The sequence below is a fragment of the Myotis yumanensis genome, unplaced genomic scaffold, assembly GCF_028538775.1.
Source record: "Myotis yumanensis isolate MYYU_CA2020_CCGP unplaced genomic scaffold, mMyoYum1.0.hap1 SCAF_9, whole genome shotgun sequence".
Taxonomy (NCBI): Eukaryota; Metazoa; Chordata; class Mammalia; order Chiroptera; family Vespertilionidae; genus Myotis; species Myotis yumanensis.
The window spans coordinates 34,776,581-34,799,005 of record NW_027223760.1 but is presented as its reverse complement, the minus strand read 5'-3'; the positions used below and the strand labels follow the sequence as shown (position 1 = coordinate 34,799,005).

The 22,425-nt window shown below is 41.0% G+C and overlaps 2 protein-coding genes across 2 annotated transcripts; both read right to left on the bottom strand.

Annotated features, from left to right (window-relative positions):
* Positions 1-6,303: 6,303 nt before the first annotated feature.
* On the bottom strand, positions 6,304-7,230 carry OR6B1 (olfactory receptor family 6 subfamily B member 1). Its single transcript, XM_070425098.1, has one exon. The coding sequence runs from the start codon at positions 7,228-7,230 to the stop codon at positions 6,304-6,306; it is 927 nt and encodes a 308-aa protein (XP_070281199.1).
* A 10,115-nt stretch (positions 7,231-17,345) lies between these two features.
* Positions 17,346-18,287, bottom strand: LOC139016922 (olfactory receptor-like protein OLF3). The gene has a single exon (XM_070425097.1). The coding sequence runs from the start codon at positions 18,285-18,287 to the stop codon at positions 17,346-17,348; it is 942 nt and encodes a 313-aa protein (XP_070281198.1).
* Between the last annotated feature and the right edge of the window lie 4,138 nt (positions 18,288-22,425).

Sequence of the window (22,425 nt, the reverse complement as noted above, 5' to 3'; positions counted from 1 at the left end):
GGTTCTGAAGCCCTGCAGTTACTATGACAACCTGCCCAGCACAAGGCAAGGTTGATGAAGTTGCTCTGATTTTCATATCAAAAAACCTCAGCCAGGCTTCGGGCACAATCTGTCGTACACCAGGAATCTGAAACTACCTAAATTTCATATTTCAGTAGAACCCGTTTCTTCTCTGCATATACCTTTGGAGTCATAACAGGGCCAATCCATAGATGTTCTGAACCTCAGAAGAATCTGATAATGAACAAAAGGAAAATAATTCTGTATGTACTTAACCAGCCATTGTTATTCTGCCTTGATGTGAGATCCTTAGGAAAATGTGAGAGCAAGCAAGTTCAGGAGGTAGCCACCCCGGTTCTCTCGATCTCTGTTGGACTATAAATCCTTCATTTGACTAATATTTGACCCACCTACTCTCTCCTCTGCATCTCTAAACTTATCAATGCTTCTCTTTGTTTCTCTTTTCATGGAAATACACATATGCTATACATGCATGTATCTTTATGGTATCACACTGCACATTATTTTTGGAATTACTTATTAGTGACCACTTTTCACCTCTGTAATATCATATGAGCCACTTTCCATGTCCTTTTTTCTACCTATATTTTCCTTCATAAGGACATGTCATATGTTAATCCACCCAACTCTATTTTGTTTAACATGCTGAGTTTTTCCCCAATTACTATGTTGTAAACAACATTGTAATGAGCATCCCGTTAGTTACTTCCACATGTACACATTCCCTTAGTATAAATATCTAAATTGAACTTATTATACTACAAGTTTTACTGTGCTCCCAGCATCATTAGCCTGCTTCAAGGGCTTGCTACCCTAGTTCTCACCATAAGCTTCAAAGCTCAGTATCTGTTTTGCCTATAAAAATTTTGCCTCAAGTAAAAATAAAATATACTTTATGGAACACTTACTCTATTCCAAGCAGTAATCCAAGTAGTTTACCTGTATTTGCTAATTTACTCTTCAAAACAATGCAGTGAGACAGATAATCTTATTAGCCTCATTTTACATCTGAGGAAACTGAGGCACAGAAGGTTAAAGTTGCCCAAGTGTACACATCCCCAGAGCCTGTGCTTTTCAGTTATTATTCAGATGGGCTCCCTGACACTATCCAGGCTCTGTGCGAAGTGCTGTGTGGTCCTAAGCCCTCAGATGCTGTTGGTAAGCACTGCCCAGTCACAGGCCATCACCATGTTGCTTACTCAATACTTGCCCTGCCCTGTTCCACTGCCACACATAAAGTCTCTGGCAAATACTAGTAAATAATGAACATGTGCCCATATTTATTTAAGAGAAACAGCAGGAAAACCAAAGAGATTGTTCCAACAGCATTCAGGAACAGAAATTTATATAGTCAGTCAGGAAAGGAATATCCAAATAAGATAATTGCATTCTGGTGAACTTTTTACAGTCCAATAAGCCATCTCAACTTTGGTTCAACTTCTCTAATTAAGCTGCAAAATTATAACATCTTCCCATTGCCCCCTTCTCACTAATAAAGAACTTGTCATTGGATTTTTTAGTGCCTACCCAGATCATCCAAGATGGTCTCATTTTGAGATCCTTAACTTAATCACATTTCAAAGACCCTCTTTTCAAATAAGTTCACAACCACAAGTTCCAAGTTGAGGATGTAGACATAGCCTTTTGGGAGCTACCATTCAACCCACTATCTTAGGTATGTATGGACTTCCTTGAGTTTGGTTGGTAATAACGAAATTCTGAGGGCTTAATCTCAGGATAAACTGCTAAAACTGACTACCAGAGACTATATCATGGTTACCTAACCCCATGAAAGCTGGCTCAAAACTTCTAACTTGCTTTATGTGCCTCGCCTTAAACATAGCTCTCGTCTACGTTCATGTATCCATTCCACTGCTGTAAATCTCTCCTTGGGGGCTGATTCCCTCATAGGTCTGATCTGTGTGTACCCTCTACTCTGCTTAGCCCATGCATTCAGCTCTTTCTCTCACACAGAGGTCAAGGTAACATTATTGATTCCACCTGCTCTGAAACACAGTTTAATATAATTTATGATGAAATATTACTTCCACACACTCCCTCACCCAGACACTGTGAGAAATAATCAAGGAACAAACATCCCTTATATTTGGAGTCTCCCAGGTGACATTTGTGGAGCTCTGTCAGTTTGGGAGAGTTTCAGACAAACCCTAACTGAGTTTCAGCCTTCTCTGATCTTCCACTGGCCCAGACCTATGACAATCAAGGTATTCTGCATCATGTCAGTTGGCCATTATGGCCACTGTGTAAGGTAGGCAGAGCACCTACGCATTATTATTCCTATTTTGCATATGAAGAATCAGTGTTTCAGAAAGTTGGGATGGTTTGTCCCAGGCCATGTGTTAAAAATATATCTTGGATTAAACTCAGAATGTTTTTATACCTTATTCCTGCTGATGGTGTCTTCGCCTGCTTTTCCATGCACATATTTCACAGCCCTATATGAATTTTCCACAATGTTTTTATAATATACTAGAGGCCCGATGCACAAAAATTTGTGCACTCGGGAGGGGAGGGGGTCGCCCAGCACAGCCTGTGCCCTCTCGCAGTCTGGGACCCCTTGGGAGATAACAACCTGCTGGCTTAGGCCTGCTCCCAGGTGGCAGAGGGCAGGCCCAATCCCTAGGTGCAGCCCCTGGTCGGGCTCAGAGCAGGGCCGATTGGGGAGTTGGGGCACCGCCCCGTCATGCACAGAGCAGGGCGGATCGGGAGGTTGCGATGCCACCCTCAGTCACACTCAGGGTAGGGCCGATTGGGGGGTTGGGGCACCGCCCCCTGTCACAGGCAGGGTCAATGGGGAGGTTGCGGCGCCACCCCCTGTCACACACAGAGCAGGGCCGATCAGGGGGTTGGGGTGCCTTCCCCTGTCACTCACAGAGCTGCAGGACGATCAGGGGGTTTGGGCGTTGCCCCCTGTTACGCTGATCCCGGTGCCGGGAGGCATTTTACCCTTTTACTATATAGAATAGAGGCCTGGTGCACGGGTGGGGGCCGGCTGGTTTGCCCTGAAGGGTGTCCTGGATCAGGGTGGGGGTCCCCACTGGGATGCCTGGCCAGTCTGGCTGAGGGGCTGAGGGCCGTTTTCCAGCTGGTGGGTGACTAAAGCTCCCAACTGCTCCTTTTTTTTCTTTTTTCTTTTTTTAATTCTGGGCCAGCGTTAGCTCTGAGGCCTCGGCTGCTGAAAGCCGGTTTCTGGCCTTTGTTTTTCCTTCTGTATTTGATACAATGTTGCGGTCCAGCTGGCTGAACCTGGCTGACTGAAAGCCGGTTTCTGGGGTTTTGTTTAGCTTCTTATTTGCAACATAGTACATAGTTGCTTAGAGTTGCAGCTGAGAGGCCGGCAACTCAGGCGGGGAACGTTAGAGTCAGCCGTCACTGGAGCAAGCAAGCCTCCCTGTTCGCTTCAGTGCATGGCTGCCAGCTGCCATCTTGGCTGACAGTTAATTTGCATAAGGATATGCTGATTAGCCAATGAGAAGGGTAGCAGTCGTACGCTAATTACCATGTTTCTCTTTTATTAGTGTAGATTTTTATTGATTTCAGAGAAAAAGGGAGAAGGAGAGAAATAAAAGCATTAATGATGAGAGAGAATCATTGATTGACTGCCTTCTGCACTCCCCCAGCTGGGGATCGAGCCCGTAACCGGGGGATGTGCCTTTGGCTGGAATCTAGCCTGGAACCCTTCAGTCTACAGGCTGACGCTCTATCCCCTGAGCCAAACCAGCTAGGGCCATAATGTCTTGATTCATATGAATTATCTCAGGAAATACTCACTTTTCTTCATATGTGTGGGTTTTAAGGGGCAATATATTCATAACCACTTTTTTCATATTTATTATCTATAGGAGGTAGGATTGCATTTTATCTTTGTTTCTTTCCTGAGGACAGTATTTCACATTTGTCCATGTTTGTTTTATCAATAATTTTCCAGATGTAGTAATTGGTGATTCCAACCATGTCTTTTGCACAGTTAAGTTTCCATACTCGGCTTGCTGAAGAAGCATGTGTTCTCTCTAAGGAGACCCATGAGCTAAGAAGGGGACCAGGGTTCAGATTTAGGAGACCTTGATTTTTGGAAAGATTTTTTAACTGTTTTTATTGATTCAGAGAGAAAGGGAGAGGGAGAGAGAGATAGAATCAATGATGAGAGGGAATCATCAATCAGTTGCCTCCTGCATGTTCCCTACTGGGGACTAAGCCCGCAACTTGGGCACATGCCCTGACTGGGAAGTGACCTCCTGCATGGGTCGACACTCAATCACTGAACCACACCAGCTGGGCAGGAGACCTGGGCTTTTGACACTGCTCCCCAATATCTGTGACTAAAAATCATTTACTTCCTTAAACTTCTGTTCTGGAAATTTGTAAAATGTAGCAAAGAATCCCACCTAATGCCTATTACTTCAAAAGAATGAGAAAATGTTCTTGAAAGTAGTATTTGTTCTTAGCTGAAAAATATTGCAAATGCCAAAAGCCATCCTATTTAAATTCTTCTAATGAAAGATTTAAATTCCCACTGACATGGGCGTGTTATATGGAATATAGCTTAAAGTATAGCTCCCTTGGTCATTGACAAAACTGTGAACCAAGAGATAGTGGGCATATCTGTGCACCCTTCTGTGGATGTGTAGGCACGTTAGATCAGAAAGGACTAGTATACACAGGTAGGGTGTCAGATAAACAAGTAGAAGAACTGGGAGTCACTGTAGCATAGAGTGAAAATCTGTCAAATCCTAAAATTACCTCATTGCTTGTCTATGACATGTGTGAAGGTCAGGAGGAACTAAAAGAAAAAGGAAGAGGAATGAGAACATTGAGTTCAGAAGAAGAGACAACTGATGAGGGCAAGTTTTACTCAGCAAATACTATATTTGATTATTTTATTTATCATCTATATAGTGCTCATCCACTAGAGGATACAAACATATTGTGACATCTAGAAGGAACATGTGAAAGGCAATATAAAGCAACTCTATAAGTTATGTCAGAAGATAGTATCCTGTATAATAAAAGGCTAATATGCAAATAGACCAAACTGTGGAACAACCAAACAACCGGTCACTATGTGCTGACCACCAGGGGGTGTGTGTGGAACATGGCGGGTGTTGGCATCAGGTGGCAGAGTGCAGAACATGACAGGCATCAGCCATGGCAGGATGGTGGAGCAGGTGAGTGGGGGCACCAGACCAAGGCGGGGTGCTGGTCGCTGTCATCGGGGCGAGCCTCTGGTGGTTACTGAAAATTCTTTGCTCCTGTGTTCTGCGATCCTGCCCAGCACTCACACTTGCTGCCAGCGCCAGTGTTGTCCCTGATCACTTGGTGCTGTCAGCAGGGGCAAGCAGCAGCTGCCAGTCCCGATTGCCCCTGAGGACTTCTCCACCTCCCCCTGGTCCTGAGGGGTGATCGGGGCTGGCAGCTGCTGCTCACACCCCCTGACAGTGCCAGCCCTGCTCGCACCAGCTGCTGGCACTGGCCCCAATAGCTCAGCGCCATCAGCAGGTGAGAGTGGGGCCAGCACTGTCAGTGTGTGGGAGCACAGTCAGCGTGTGGGAGCGGCGGCGGGAGCAGGGCTACTGGCAGAAAGGGGACCGGGGGCTGTGATGGAAGGGGCCAGGAGGGGGCATGGAGGATGGGCCGAGACCCACCCCTGTGCCCACTGCAGCCATGTGGCCCACAGTTCAAGGTGCACGAATTTGTGCACTGGGCCCCTAGTATAATTATAAAAGGTTAACTCCACATATAGATAACAGAAAGCACTATTGCTATTAGAAGCAGGAAGATATTTAATACAGGGAACCAAGTGCTAACAAAAGGTGGTGGAAGGCCTAGAGGAGCAGTCTTCACTCTCTTCCACCAAGACTGATTCCCAACTCAACATCCAGAATGGCATTGTTGGGGAAGCTGCTATCTATACCTCTTTGGGGAAGCAATCCTCAGTCTGTTGGCCTCAAAGCCCTTAATGTATGCTAGATCCCAAAACAGCTAACTCATACACTGCCATCTCTCTCCTCACCTCAGTTGAGACACTTCATTTTGGGTTCCAGCAAGAGAATTCTCTCTATGAGGACTATTCCCATAAGAGCACAAACCACATGCACCCAGATACAGACTCAGGACATAGCCTATGGTTGATGTGGATATGGGGATGGCCTATTAACATGAGTCCCACCCAGCCAAGGCATTAAAGGAGAAAGGACAGAGGATGGAAGGGCAGGAAGCAAATCAAATCATGCATTTCTAATCACTTTTAATAGTCTAGTCAGATCAGATGGCCTTGCAATAGATCAGTTTCTTCAGAGCCTCCTTGACTTCTCGGTTCCTTAGGCAATAAATGAAAGGGTTGAGAGCAGGGGTGACAATGGCATAGAAGATGGAAATAACTTTGTTCAAGTTGAAGGCATGGATAACTCGAGGCCGGGCATACATGAAAATAGTGGCTGAGTAGAAGATGGTGACCACCACGAGGTGGGAGGTACAAGTAGAGAAGGCTTTCTGCTTTCCTGTGGGCATGTGTAGAACAGTGGCCAGAATATGTACATAAGACAGGACAGTAATAGAGAGGGGGAGGAGTAAGATGACCAGTGCCAGGACAAAGTCCACCAACTCAGCTATGGACATGTCTGCACAGGAAAGGTTAAGTACTGGAGAGATGTCACAGAAGAAGTGATTGATGACATTGGGGCCACAGAAGCTGAGGTGAGAGATGAAGTAGATCTTAGCCAAGGAGATGCCAAAGCCAATGGCCCAGGAAGCAAGAGTCAGGTGTAAGCAGAGTCTGTGGCTCATGATGGTGGGGTAGTGCAGTGGGCGGCAGATGGCCACATACCGGTCATAGGCCATGGCTGCCAGAAGCACACATTCTGTACACATGAGCGCGATGAAAAAGTAAAGTTGTATCATACAGTGAGTGAAGGAGATGCTGTTGCTCACAGACCAAAAACCAAACAGCAACTTGGGTACAGTCACAGAGATGTACCAGGTCTCTAAGAAGGACAGGTTGGCCAGAAAGAAGTACATAGGCTTGTGCAGTGGCCGGTTCTGCTGTACCAACAGGATGATGATCATGTTTTCAGCCACTGTCAAAATATAGGCCACAAGGAACATCAGGAACACTGCTACACGCATGCCCCAGTTGCCGGGGAACCCCACCAGAATGAACTTGGTGACCCATGTCTGGTTCTCCACTTCCATATTGGAGACACAGGGCTTAGCTCTCCTGAGGGGAAAAATCACTTGGTTAGACACCATGGTCCAGTTAGAACCTTCCATCCTTTGCCTTCTCTGCTAGCAATAACCATAATAGATATTTAGTAAAAATATATTATAAGCTAGACCATATACTGGGTATATTATGTACATAATGTAATTTAATTCTCACATAGCTTCTTTATGCTATTACTAGAGGCCCGGTGCATGAATTCATGCACGGGTGGGGTCCAGCCAGCCCGCCCCAATGGGAGCTAATTGGGCCAGGTTGGCAGGGGGAGGGGAGGCAGGAGTTTGTCGGGGGGGTGATTGGGGCCCCAATCAGGCCGGTTGGCCAACTCAGTATGTGTCATAGTGATCGGTCATTCCGGTTGTTCTGTTGTTCTGGTTGCTTGGCTTTTATATATAGATACCAATTTTAGTGATGAGGATATGAGTCTTGGAAAAGTAGTTATTAAGTAACTTACCAAGTTCCCACTGGTAGCAGGGTAGGAATCACATTCAATTCTAAGCTGACAGCCCATGTTCTGTCTAATATCCTACATTGTCCTTCACAATCACCCCCAAATTAAATAGTTTCAAACCCCATGTTCCCATTGCCAATTCCAGAAAATATACCTGGCTTTCCTTGCCCATCATTTACCCAGAGTTCTGGAAGTTCCTCTTTACAACTTGTTTATCCCTCACCTACTATCACTTTCTTTTGCTCTACATCCATTGAATTGGACCATATCTCTGTGAGGTACCTGAGAAGGGGAGATAATAGCCATGCTTTCCAGCCGAGCCAGCATGACTCAGTGGTTGAGCATCGAACTATGAACCTGGAAGTCACAGTTCGATTCCTGGTCAGGGCACATGCCCGGGTTGTGGGCTCAATCCCCAGTAGGGGGCATGCAGGAGGCAGCTGATCAATGATTCACTCTCATCATTGATGTTTCTATCTCTCTTTCCTTCTTCTCTGAAATCAATAAAAAATATATAATTTAAAAAAATGAGTCTTGCTTTTCAGTGTTAAAAATCTGGACCATGTCTGCTCTTGATTTGCTATACAGGGTGGGCAAAAGTAGGTTTAAATTGTTCATATGGAAAATAATACTATGATTAATAAATAATAATACAAAAATAAACTATGTGTTTCATGTACTCACAACTGTAAACCTATTTCTGCCCTACCCTATGTGACCTTGAACTATGATCCTCTCTGAAACGCAATTTCCTCTTCTATAAGTGGAAATATTAATATTCACCCAGTGTACATCAATGTGGATCAAAGCCTAGATGAAATCTTATATGGACTATAAATAATGATAAGTGTGGAAGGGACTCTTACCTCTCCATAGGTCATTAAAGAGGAAGGTCTGGGATAAGAGGGAAGAGAGTAAATGCTATGAGCCAAGTAGAGCAGTGAGCACAAGAAGTATGAGCTTCCTCTTAGGAAGCTTTCAGTCCTTGGGTAGGGGTGAGAGTCCCTGGGTAGAGATTTTATTTTAAATAAGCAAACAAAGATAGAAACACATAATAAAATGTGAGACATTTCGGGGTTGAAAAACAGACAATGTTACTAGTGTGATTAGGAAAGGCCCCTCTGACCAATGAGGAGGGGACATGAAGGCAGGCTCGAGACCGACCCTTGGAAGAGCTGGGCTGCAGAGGGCACAGAGAGACAGGGGGAAGGTGAGGGCCAGGAAGTGCACGGCTCCACGGGTCGTAGTAAGGGATCTGGACAGTGTTTTCGTACAATGAGAAGCAAGTGGAAGATTGACGCTGGATAGGGGCACAGATGATTCATGCTCTGGAAAGACCGCCCTATGGTCGCAGTAGTCTTCATGGCAGCAGGAGTGGGAGTCTGAGACTGGTTGGAAGCTAATCAGAGGTGACAATAACCTTGACGACTAGGGCAAATTCAGAGAAGTGGGTGGATTTATGATATGTTTCAGAAGAGTCTTTAACAGTAATTGATGGATGAATATGGAGTTAAAGGAAAAAGGGAAATCAAGGAGGAATCTCATATCTGTGCTCATGACATAGATGGGATGCCATTTACTATGATGGGTAAAAGTTGGAATGTTTACAGGCCTATTCCTCATAGGTAAGGCCATGGCAAAGGGCAAGACGTTGGTAGGGTTAGTTTGATTAGTTTTAACATGAAGCCTAAATAATCAGTGCAGAGAATTCTCTAACAATATGTACTGATTATGTACTAGGTGTCAGTAAGTTTGCTAAGTACTTTTCACACAATATCCCATTAAATCCACAAAACACTACTAATGAGGTGCTGTTATTCTAATTTCACAGAAGACACTGTGATTTAGATGAACATTTCTAAGTGAGAGAGTGATGAGTCAGAATCACAGCAAAGCCGAGATCTGTCTGACTGTGGAAGCATGTGTGTGTGTGTGTGTGTGTATGGCATTCTCTTAATTACTAGGCTGCCACGTAGAGATGAGAAATGCCAGATTTGGGATTCGCCACCTCTTTTATACATTTAAAACTTTTGGTTATTTTAGGAAATATTTTGTAAACCTACTGAAATTTCACTATAGGCACATGTTATTATAAATAAGCCCAACTTAAATATACTCATATATGACACATGTACATATTCAATCAAACAAAACAGAAATGAACATATAGAAATGCTTTGTAGCTGTATCAGAGAAGAGATAATCATTGACTGAGTCTTAAAATATAAATAAGTGAGTGGGCAAGGCATTGAAGGCACATGAATGAGAGAACAAAGGCATAGAGGTATGAAACAGCCTGGCGTTGTCAGGAAACATCTCATTATGGCCTAATGGCTGTGTGAGTGGGCAAAATATGAATGAATGAAAGAGTGAAAAGGGAGAGAAAGAGAGAGAGAGAGAGAGAGAGAGAGAGAGAGAGAGAGAGAATACATAGTGTCAAGGGCTACATCATGGAGACTTTTGTATGAAATATTAAGGCATTTAAGAATTATCCTATAGTACATACAATAAGTAACCACTGAATGTTTTTTAGGCAGATTTTAACATCCTCATATTTTGCCCTGGCTTTTGATGTTGGAGATGGATTAGGATGGGTCACAATTATTAAACCAGAGACTAAGAGACTAAGTTGGAAGACACCCCCATAGCAGACACTTAAAGGCACACACAAAGATGAAAATCACCAGTTATAATGTTTGCTAAAGAAACACATTTAGATATATCTGCTCACAAATTACACAAGTAATTTTGCACTCCTAAAGAAAGCTCAGTAAAATAAATTTCCCTAGTCCTTATCAGCTAAATGAAGAGTACATAGGCATTAATTACTGCATACTGAAAAGAAGAATTGACCATACTAGTTGTCAGTGTATGGTTTTGCTGTAAAATTTATGGGCCCTTCCACTGATGATAATTTCTACTCCATTACAGTGTACTCAAACTTATTTACCCCACAGCAGATTTTTACCATTGATCTAGAATCAAATATCTTAGCTTCTCTCCATTCTTATTCCTGCTGTGCATGCACCTTCCCTTAGTCTTGTCCACATTCTACATAAGTAGGTTTCGAATAATTTAAGTTTGAGGAAACATAACCTTCGTCCCTGCTGAGACAACAGCAGTTTTTGCAACCACAGTCACAAATGATTCACCAGGAAGACACAGCAGCCTGCAGTACAGAAAGTCAGAGGTGTGGGAGGATCTGCTGAGTGGGATCAGAATCTGCAGCACTTATTTCTGATTCAACACCAAGAGATGCCCCTCCAGAGTGGTAGGGGGAGTGTGTTCCCTCAGCTCGATACATACCTGGCTGCACTAGACGTTCAAAAGATGAGATTATCCATCGATTGTTGGGAACCGAGGGTGGTAGTAGGAAGACATGGCAATGGAATTAACTATTTAGCACTGAAGCACTGCTGCGCACAGAGCTGCCTGCGCAGTCAGACAGTGACACTCTGGGAGGGGACACTTACCACGGCTCAGCGGCGTCTGCTGGGATAGGACGTGACAAGAAATTCTTCACTGGTTCTAAAGCAGGGAGAAGAAGAAAAGAAAGGTTCAGGTACTGAACAGATTTGAGGAACCCAGTCCCTAAAGCTGGAAGGACTGAATGGGCACAGGTTACCCAACTGCTTCCACACTGACATCCAGGACTGGAGGAGAGGTGAGCCCGGGGGCCCGGGGCCACATATGTGCCTGATGTGGCACCAGGCAGGCTCTCCGAGCACCCTGGGGCCAGTGCACCCATCACCGTCCTGGGGAGCAAATAAAAATAAGGCAGTCTTGGGCGCCTCAAGCAGTGAAGATCTCTGGATTCTGAGGGCTTTATATGGGATCAGGACTTTCCCTCCATCTCTGCAAGGACCCAAGAGGAAAGCACCATGATGATGGCACTTCAGGTCTCTTGTGGGAGCCATGAAAAATTTCTGTTTGCCCGTTGTGACAGCCAATTTGTTTTATATAATATTAGTTCCATGGATGAGGGAGCTACTTATGGCCACATGCTTTGAAAAGAACCACATTTGAATTTATTCTTTGTTGAAACATAAAGAGAAAAAAATGAGTACTTTTAAATCTATTTGCAGATTGTTGATTATTATTTAATCGTCAGCTTACTTGAAACAGGAAGATCATATCAGTGCTCCAAGGGAAACATTAATACCCAAAGTAGACTTATATTGCTACACTTCAGTACATTTTTAATTAAAGTTTTTGCTATAAATGCTTGTGCCATAATGTATGCTAAATAAATTTATCCTGTGATGGGACCATCATTACTTTGTCAACTGCCTTTGGGAGCCATTTGACCAATATTTTATGTTTTGGGACAGAACTCCAATTTCTGAACATCACTTCTCTATCATCTGCTGACCTCTGACCTCTGAAGCAGGCCCACACAGAAAGAAAAGCTGTCAGATTCGCTATGCTTTCCTGAAATGGTAAATGGACATATTAACAGTTATAAACAACTCAATCTGCCACACATGCTTATGGCAATGAAGCAGCCTTCAATATAGTTTCTCTTATAGACTGAAGTATGAAAACCAAATTGTAGCAAATAAAAATAAGGCAATTCTTTCAGATCTCTGGCCTCAATTTATCTCAAAACCCGAGAAAAACTCCGACAGCCTCTATAGTATATAATTGGATATTATTCGCAATTTTCCAACAAGGATTTAAAATATACTGTCACGTGGTGGTCACTGATAGAAATGGAAATGAGAGTGTCCACCAAATGACAGTTGTGCTAACCAGGTCTGGTTGCCTGCTGTGCTGACAGTGGGGGAGGGAAAATGGAAAGGGGAACACACTTATCCAAAGATAGGAAATGCCCATCTGTTGTGAGGAGCTTCTATGAATTGCTGTGACTGTGATCCTTCATACAAGATGGTTGGGGTCCAAATTTCATGCAAATAATCCCAAATAGGTTAGAGATTATACAAACTGGCTCTAGTCCATGACATACTGACACAGCCTATCCTAGAATTCAACTATATAGGCTTTTCTTGGAGCTGTTTTTGTCTCTATCTGTTGGCAGTTCTAGGTTGGAGAATTTTTCAGACCCCTGTTCAGGATATATGGGAGAAAGTCAGGGAACCCTGGGAACTCACTGTCGTGTTGTTCCTCACATCCTGGGGACTCTTGGTTGTCGTCTGCTTTTTCTCAGTCTTCTGTCTCTTGTGTTATGTCTAGGTTTTTCAATCATAAGGGGAAGTTTATGTTTTCATTCCTCAGTAGGATGTTACCACGATTTGTTATCTAGTCACCATTTGGACAAGCAAGAAGCCTTGAAGCTTTATTTTATTAGCTTGATGGTAAATCTACTTCTGGATGTAGGAGAGTTTACTGCAAATGTAATTTCCTCAAGATGGCCACAGAGTACATGGAAGGAATGATCATACAATTTTGCATGGAAGCTACTCTTTCCCAGCGTAGAAAGAGGGGTAACAAGACAAAATGTGTGTGTGTGTGTGTGTGTGTGTGTGTGTGTGTGTCGAAGAGGGGGCAGTCAGGGGGAGTATGGATGAGAAAAATGTGCTAGGCTTAATGTAAAAGAGGTCATGGTGGGATCAAATTTGTTTGAGTTATACCATATGGTGTAAACCAGAAAGAGGAATCAGAGCGAGTGGTCAGAATGGGGACTTGACATGCAGATGTCAGAGGTAGTACAATTATTAGCAATAGAAAGTCTAGGGTATAATGACAGAAATGGGAGACCTAGAGTGGGTTAGAGGTCAAAAACATTGAAAGGAGTTAGAAGCCAACTAACTGAGAGGCCAGGATGCCAAATGCATCTGCATAAATGTAGGCATTTCCACATTGCATTTCCACATTGATGACGGAATTGGTTTTACCAGGGTAAATGAAGGGGATGGATGGTAAATGATGAAGACGGGGGGGGGGACGATGGTGCTGTAGCTTAAGGGCACATGCTTTGAAGAAGCTGGAGTTATTCAGGGAAAAGTAAAGAGCAATGGTCTGGAAGGAGCAGAGTATCAAGAAAGATACCTTCTTCATCTCTACTCACTCTTAGAGGAAATATGGGAGGCAAAGGGTCTGTATTTGAGAGGGCTGAGGGGAATCAGAGTTCTCAGTGAACAGTCAGGTTCAAGTACAGCAAAAAAGAGAAGAATGCATTCAAGGAAGACAGTCAGAATATAAAGCATTTTGCTGAACACAGAGCACAAGCTTTAGAAGACAATTAAGAATGATTGTGGTACCTCATTGTTGTTTTGATTTGCTTCTCTCGGAGATGCAAATTAGTGATTTTGAGCATTTTTTCATATGCCTCTTGGCCTTCTGTATGTCTGCTTTTGAGAGGTATCTAATCCTTTACCCATTTTTTGATTGGATTGTTTATCTTCCTTTTGTTAAGCTATATGAGTTCCCTATAAATTTTGGAGATTAAACCCTTATCAGATGTCACATTGGCAAATATGTTCTCCCATGCAGTGGGATTTCTTGTTTTGTTTTTGGTTTTTTGTTTTGTTTTGTTTTGTTGTTGTTGTTGTTGGTTTCTTTTGCAGAAGCTTTTTATTTGGATGAAGTCCCATTTATTTATTTTCTTCTTAGTTTCCATTGTCCTAGGAGATATGTCGATAAACATATTGCTATAAGCTATATCTGATATTTTTCTGCCTATAGATTCTTCTAAGATTTTTATGGCTTCCCATCTTATGCTTAAGTCTTTTATCCATTTTGAGTTTATTTTTGTTTATGGTGCAAGTTGGTGGTCAAGTTTCATTTTTTGCATGCATCGGTCCAATTTTTCCAACACCATTTCTTGAAGAGACTGTCTTGACTCCATTGTATGCTCTTGCCTCCTTTGTCAAATATTTATTGGGCATAATGAGTTGGGTCGATTTCTTGGTTTATTTGTATGTTCTTGCACCAGTACCAGGCTGTTTGGAGAACAGTGGCTTTGTAATATAATTTGATGTCTAGTATTGTGATCCCTCCAACTTTGTTCTTTTTTCTCAGGATTCTGTGACTATTCAGGGTCTTTTTTTATTCCATATAAATTTTTTGGAGAGTTTGTTATAGGTCTGTGAAATATTAACAAATCAACAAATGGCAAGTGCTAGCAAGGATGTGGAGAAAAGGGAACCCTTGTACACTGCTGGTGGGAATGCAAACTGGCACAGCCTCTGTGGAAAACAGAGTAATTTCCTCAACAAATTAAAAATATAATTCCCATTTGACCTAGTAATCCTATTCCTAGGAATATATCCCAAGAAACTAGAAACACCAATCAGAAAGAACATATGCACCCCTATGTTCATAGCAGCACAATTTACAATAGCTAAGATTTGGAAACAGCCTAAGTGCCCATCAGCAGATGAGTGGATTAAAAAATGGTGGTACATCTACACAATGGAAAACTATGCTGCTGTAAAAAAGAAAGAACTCTTACCATTTATAACAGCATGGATGGAACTGGAGAGCATTATGCTAATTGAAATAAGCCAGTCAGAGAAGGATATCACATGATCTCACTCATTTGTGGAATATAATGAAAAACATACACTGATGGAAAAAAATAGATCCAGAGACATAGAAGCATCGAACAGACCCTCAAACCTCAGAGGGAAAGCAGGTGGAAGATGGGCTGGTGAGGGGTGGGGGTGTGGAGAGATCAACCAAAGAACTTGTATGCCTATACGCATAACAATGGGAGTGGTGGTGAAGGCCTGGGCTGGGGAGTGGGGGCAGACTGGGAAAGAACAACAGTGGGAAAGGGGACACATGTAATAATTTCAACAATAAAGAGTAGTTGTTGTTTTTTTAAAAAAAGAATAATTGTGGTATCATAGGAGGTTAGCATGTGGGTCAGATGTGTGGGACAAATGGAGGTAAAAGTCCAGATGATGAAAGATTGTCAGGCATGACAATATTGCTTGGGATAACCTCTTAAGAGAGGGTGATTAATCAAATTTAATTAAAACTTCTTTCTCCACTGGTCTCTACCCAAGTTCTCATATCCCATAGAGGTGGCAGCTTTATTTTGTGCTTATCATTCTGGCTTTGGTTTCTTCACTTTCAACATTATAAAAATGTAAGCTTTTAAAGCTTAATTTTATATTAAAAGGTTTTAGTTTGTTGCCTGTCCTAGCACAACTTAATTTCCATGCCCCTAGTCCTTTACTTTAAGCCATTTTTTGTTGGCTGAAGTTGTTTTCACATTTTTTGTTACAATTGTTATAGTATTTTAAAGAATGAATGGGCAATAATTTTATTGAGTTCTTGCATATGTCGATATGTATTTCTGTCAATATGAAAGTGAATGATGTCAAGAGAATGAAAAGACAAGCCACACACTGGAAGAAAGTTTTTGCAAAAGACATATCAGATAAATAACCATTATCTAAAATGTACAAAGAACTTTTAAAACTTGACAATAAGAAAACAAACAACCTGATTCAAAATTAGCCTAATGCCTTAAATACCTCACCAAAGAAGATATACAGATGGCAAGTAAATACATGAAAAGATGCTTCAGGTGTTTTGTCATCAAGGAAATGCAAATTAAAAAAAAAACACCTGTTAGGATGACCAAAATCCAGAACATTGACAATTCCAATTGCTGGTAAAATATGGAGCAATAAAAAGCCTCATTCAATGCTGCTGGAATGCACAATGGTACAGCCGCTTTGGAAGACAGTTTGGTGTTTTGTTTTTTTACAAAATTAAACATATATTTACCATGTGATCCAGCAATTATGTGTCTTGGCATTTACCCAAAGGGTTTGAAAATATTTCCACAAAACCTAGCAGCTGTATTCATAATTACCAAAATTTGAAAACAATGTGTCTTTCAGTAGCACAAACTGTGCTACATAGAGATAATCGAATATTATTCAGTTCCAAAAAGAAAAAAACTATGAAGCCATGAAAATACATAAAGGAAACTTAAATGTATAACACTAAGGCAAAAAAGCCAATCGGAAAAGGCTACATACTACATGATTTCAATTATATGACATCTGGTCCTATTTTTACTACCTGGAGGTAGATTCACAGTGATATATAATGAACATGTACTATTTGGTATTTCTTTTCATAACTTTTTCTGCTTATTTTATCTATGGAACAGAAAGAGAAAGTAAACTAATGGGATAAATTGGAGAATAAAAATTCAAAATAATCTTGGCAGATTGGTGTGATATGTGAAAATCAATAATAACAATTAGTAGAATAAATATACATACCTACATTTAAGTTTTTAAAAGAGTGCAATGGGTGTGGAGAATTTGTAACCAGTTTATAGGAAACAAGTCTTGAAAAGTTAGTTAATTAAAAGACTATGGTGATGAATAATTTTGGAAATAGATATAGTGACATTTGCATAACACTTTCTAATGCAATTAATGCCACTGATGAAGCCACAGATCATTCCCTTAGCCACTGATACACCAGTAAAACTAAAAATGGTTAGATAAAGTCTAAATACCACTGGATATGTGAGACAAGATGATCTAAGACAAGGCTCTCCCATGGACCACTGGCATAACTTATCTGATATTGGCCTATGTAAAGAAATTCATTAATCATTCAAATGCAAGGATCTGACCATAACAATTTTCTTCAGTGTAAATGTGATATACTTTGTGTTTTGATAAGAATTTCTTACAGTCTTTATCTTTTATCTCTAAATTTCTTTAAAACTTTCCAGACAGCAGCCATAACTTCCTTATTTCTCAAGCTATAAATCAAGGGGTTCAACATAGGTGCCACCACAGCATAGAATAGAGCAACCATCTTCTCCTCTTCCACTGAAGATGCTGACCGTGGCCCCAAGTAGGTGAAGATGGTAGCCCCAAAGCACATGGACACCACAGTGAGGTGGGAAGCACAGGTCCCAAAGGCTTTGCTACGTCCCTGAGCAGAGCGAATACGCAGAATGGCAGCAACTATATGACCATAGGAGAAGAGGACCAGGGAACAGGGAAGCATGATCACCAGAAATCCTGAGATGGCCACCATGACCATGTTGAAGGAGATGTCCACGCAGGCTAGCCGCAGCACAGCTAGGGTCTCACAGGCAAAATGGTTAATAATGTTGTGACACAGGGGAAGCTGAAAGGTGATGATTGTTTCCATCAGTGAATTCATGAAACCAGCCACCAAGCAGCCAGCAGCCAGCCCCAGGCACAGCCCTCCATGCATGATGACTGTGTAGTGCAGCGGGTGGCACACCGCCACATAGCGGTCATAGGCCATGGCTCCCAGCAGGAAGAACTCAGACCCGCCCAATGCCAGGGACACATAGAGCTGGAGCACACAGCTTTGGAATGGGATAGACTTCTGGGCTGAGAGCAAGTGGGCTAGCATTTGTGGGGCAATACTGTTTGCATAACAAAGGTCCACAAAGGATAAAACAGTAAGAAAGAAGTACATAGGGGTATGAAGCCTGCTGTCCAGTCTGATCAGAAGAAGAATGAGGAGATTTCCCACAATGGTCACCAAGTACATGATCAGGAACAAGACAAAGAGGGACACTTGTGTTCCCCAGTCACTGGACAGCCCCAGCAGAAAGAACTCACTCACCCATGTCTGGGTTTTATTTTCCTGGCCCATGAGTTCCCGAGGATTTAAACTAAAGGTGTTGATATAACAATCATGAAAACTCAGGATTGAAAGGGTGGCTTTTAGACCATATAGAGAACCTACCCATCTGAACCTAAAGTTCTCTAGAACACATCAGCCAAACTCTGCTTGAACATATCCATAGATGGAGAACACAATGGGATCCAGCTGTGCAGCTGGAAATCAAGGAGAAAAGAAATTACATTCTTGGAGTTCAGTTAACTGGAACATAATTTCTCCCAAACATCTGTTCTTAAATGGGAGAAGGTAATGAATGAAGTAGGATTTAAAATCTTACTCAATTTAATAGTTGTTATATAATCCCTGTCTTTCTGGTGAGAAAGTTCTTGGTCCACATGGAAGTTTACCTCTGAATAATGTCCAATCCCATTTAACTGCTTTTTATTTACTAGGTTTCCACTCTAAATATTTCTGACACAACACTACTTACCTCTCCTCGGTGCAATGTATCTATGAAATCCTAAATGATTTAAATATAAATATTCTTATAGGTGTTTTTTTACTAAATTATTTTGAATTTATCTTCTGTAACTTGTCTTTTTACTTTCATTGATTTGAGAGAGAGAGGAAGAAGAGATACAAACATCAATGAGAGAGAAACATTGATAGGCTGCCTCCTGTACAACCCCTAATGGGGATTGAGCCCATAACCTGTGCACATGCCCTGACCAGGAATTGATCTGATGACCTCTTGGTTCATGGGTCAATGCTCAACAACTGAGCCACATTGGTTGGGCTGTATTTTTACTTTGAGAGTGTCAAGTAGGAGGCCTCCTCTCTACCTACCTCACACAAGTGGCTCAGTTAGGCAAGATCAACCCAAGGTGGTCTAATTCAATTATCAGGTGTTGCATAGAGAAGGTATACATAGCTTCTAAAATTCATCACTTATGCCCCACAAGAGGAATTTAATGGATTGTTTATTGATGTCAGGTTATTACTTAATAACAATATTTTCTTAAGGACAGGACAGCTCATTCACTCACAATATAACATCGATATAACCTCATCAGTGAAGATAGAAGGATAGAAGATCAGGTCATTAATTGTAGAACATATGGTAATGTCATAGGCAGTAGTAGTTTTTTGACCCCCAAACAAAATTTCTCTTATGTTTTCTCACTTACAGAAGGAAATAAGTGATACATAACTAAAGCATACAGATGGGAATCTGAGGTTTTGGAGACAATCCTGTGATAATACATGTAAGATCATTATTCAAATGGCTCCCTAGATTATTCATGCCCTAACTATAGATGGACAGCAGACTAAAGTTAAATTTATTGAAAGGTTCCAGTTTCAACCTTTCAAAATGTTCGATATCATACCACCAATGAATGACACAGGTGGTTTGGGGGACTTAAGATTATAGTTCATTATTATCAAGATAGCAATATTCAGATGGTTAGTCATCAAATATTCAGGATTTAGTATTGTTTTAAATAAGCTCCAAAATTTTGAGAAACTTATTAAAAAGAGAGCTTTCAGCCCAGCCAGCATGGCTCAGGGATTGAGAATCGACCTATGAACCAGGAGGTCCTGGTTTGATTCCAGGTCAGGGCATATGTCCAGGTTGTGTGCTCGATCCCCAGTAGGATGCATGCAGGAGGCAGCTGATCAATGAGTCTCTTCATCATTGATGTTTCTATATCTCTTTCCTTTTCCCTTCCTCTCTGAAATCAATAAAAATATTTTAAAAAATAAAACAGAGCTTTCAGAAATTGTCACACAATAGAAATGATCAAACAATGTCAGGTACCACCCTCAAGCCCTTGTGCTAGAAGCTTCAGTCATCCACACCAAATTTAATTGGAACAAGATACTCAGCTATGGGACTGGCAAAGAAATATAAAATGCCTAAATATGTAAGACTCTTCACTGTGTGAAAAAATAAATGAGTCGAAATCTTCATGAAAAAATAGGTGGTTTACAATCAATAATGATATTTTCTAGAACGTTTAGTATTAACACGTTTTTTTAGCCTCATGGCTAAAAATCAATAGCATAGTCTTAATTTTTTGTAATCCCTTCTTTGTAATTTTTTTTTGCATCATATCTATTTGTACACTGATTTCTTTTTGTTCTGCTACATTCTACTCTGGAATAGAAAATATTGTCATTAGACTGGTTGGAAAATTTCCTAGTCATGAAAGCCCGAATAAAAATATGGATGAGTAATGTTTACAGTGCTTTCTTAGCCTTATGTAAATGTACTTCAGATACTCCAATGCTTTTTGGAAATTCACCAATAGCTAAAAGAAATACACTACAAAATACAGCTAAATGCAAGACCCATCCATCCTTCCCCACCCAACTGCTTTGTACCCAATATGTGGCTTCCTACACTTGTAGTTTTCAGAATATTTGGATTGAGGGCATCATCAGGTCCAAGTTGATAGGCAAGGGAGTTTTCTGGAAAACTATAACTATTTTCCCTAGGGATATCATTTTAAGTCTAAATATTTTAACTATATTTCCTTCACATGTATTTACTTTCCCCTTTATTTTCTCTTTCCACCTAATATCCTGATGGCTATAGCTGGCATCTAAAGATGTATATACACATATTTCAAAAATTGCTGACAACATAGATGTTGAAGAAATCAATAATTATTTTGTGTTGTCTACTCTGTGTTTGGGTTAAACAACTATGCAAATCACAAATAAAACCTAAAACATACCAAAGTAGGATAAATTACTTTCTAGAAGTATTTCTATTGTGACCTTTCTTTAGAGGCACACCAGTGATTTTGTCCTACATTGTATATAAGACTTATTCCAAATAACCTTTCTTTAGTCCCATCAGCCAGCAGCCCAAGTGTAAGTGTGATGCAGCAGCTCCTCCAGGTATATCAGCAGGTCTGTATGTGCACACAGGTGGCAAGGATTGAAGGTGATGGTTAATGGTAAATTCATTTACACTGTTTGAAATTCTATAACCAGGACTTAAACAAATGTCAGTTTTTAAAAATCAAACAAACAACAACAAAACAAGTGATGTTTCCTACCTATTTCCAAAAATATACTCATAGGAAGGTATTTGTGCTTAAAGCCATGTTGATTTTGCTTAGTTATGTAGTCAAGCAAGTGTATTTCCAAGTGACATGTTATTTGTGTAAGCAATTTTTAAAAATAAAATATATTTGATATTTTTAAAAAGTGATATGTCAAAGTAAAATCTGTTTCTTTGTAAAATTGTTTAAAATAACTTATCCAACTCAATTACCCTGTGAATCATTGAACAGCCAGGATCAATTTCAGAAAACCTTGTCAGTCTTGTCCATTGTTTGGTGGGAAGAGAGCAAACAAGCTCCTGAAATACTCTTGCCAAGCCAAGACCAAAAACTCCCTGGGGTGGGAGGAATGTTAACAGAAGAATTTAAAACCATAGCTATACTTTTTTCTATATCAAGTTGATATGAACACTTTATTTGCTAAACACCTACTCTGTACCAGGCATTCTATTCAATACTTTATATATCTATTAATATAATGTAATATAATGTCATATAACAATCTTCACAATACTGAATTTTGGCTTATTATCTCTATTTTGCAGATAGAGAAAAAGAGATGACGTGAGTAGATAGTGGAGGAGTCAGCAGGTAAACTGATTATCTGATAACCTGGAGTACATCTGCTATGCTCCTCTTCTACATAGCATGACCCTGTGTTTGTACAGCACAGTGACAGTCACTGTTCAAAGGTTGTTGACTCACCTAACACAAAAATCAGGAGATATATCAGGAGGACTGATTTCTTACTTTTGGTCCCATTCACTTCAGAATCATGGTTGACCAGAGTAGCCCCTCCCACTCACCTGTGAACTTAAAGTCTGGCCTTTAAGCCACATGGCCAGCATGACAAGGAGAAACAGGAGCGCAGCAAATGTCTCCCATTAGGAACTCTTCTTGATGTATGTGACTAACTGTCCTCTTTTATACATTTGAAAAGGCGATCATGCTTTTACTTGGTGTCGGATATGGCGATGAATACAACAACGTAGAGTAGATGCATGGCAGGAAGTCTTTTCTTCCTCTAAGAAAAAAATAAAGGGCTCTGCTTATAGACTATAAGGACACAATAATGGTCTAATATCAGAAAAAGA

Coding starts and splice junctions, on each gene's coding strand:
- LOC139016922 (XM_070425097.1), bottom strand. CDS start 18,287: ATGGGCCAGGAAAATAAAACCCAGACATGGGTGAGTGAGTTCTTTCTG.
- OR6B1 (XM_070425098.1), bottom strand. CDS start 7,230: ATGGAAGTGGAGAACCAGACATGGGTCACCAAGTTCATTCTGGTGGGG.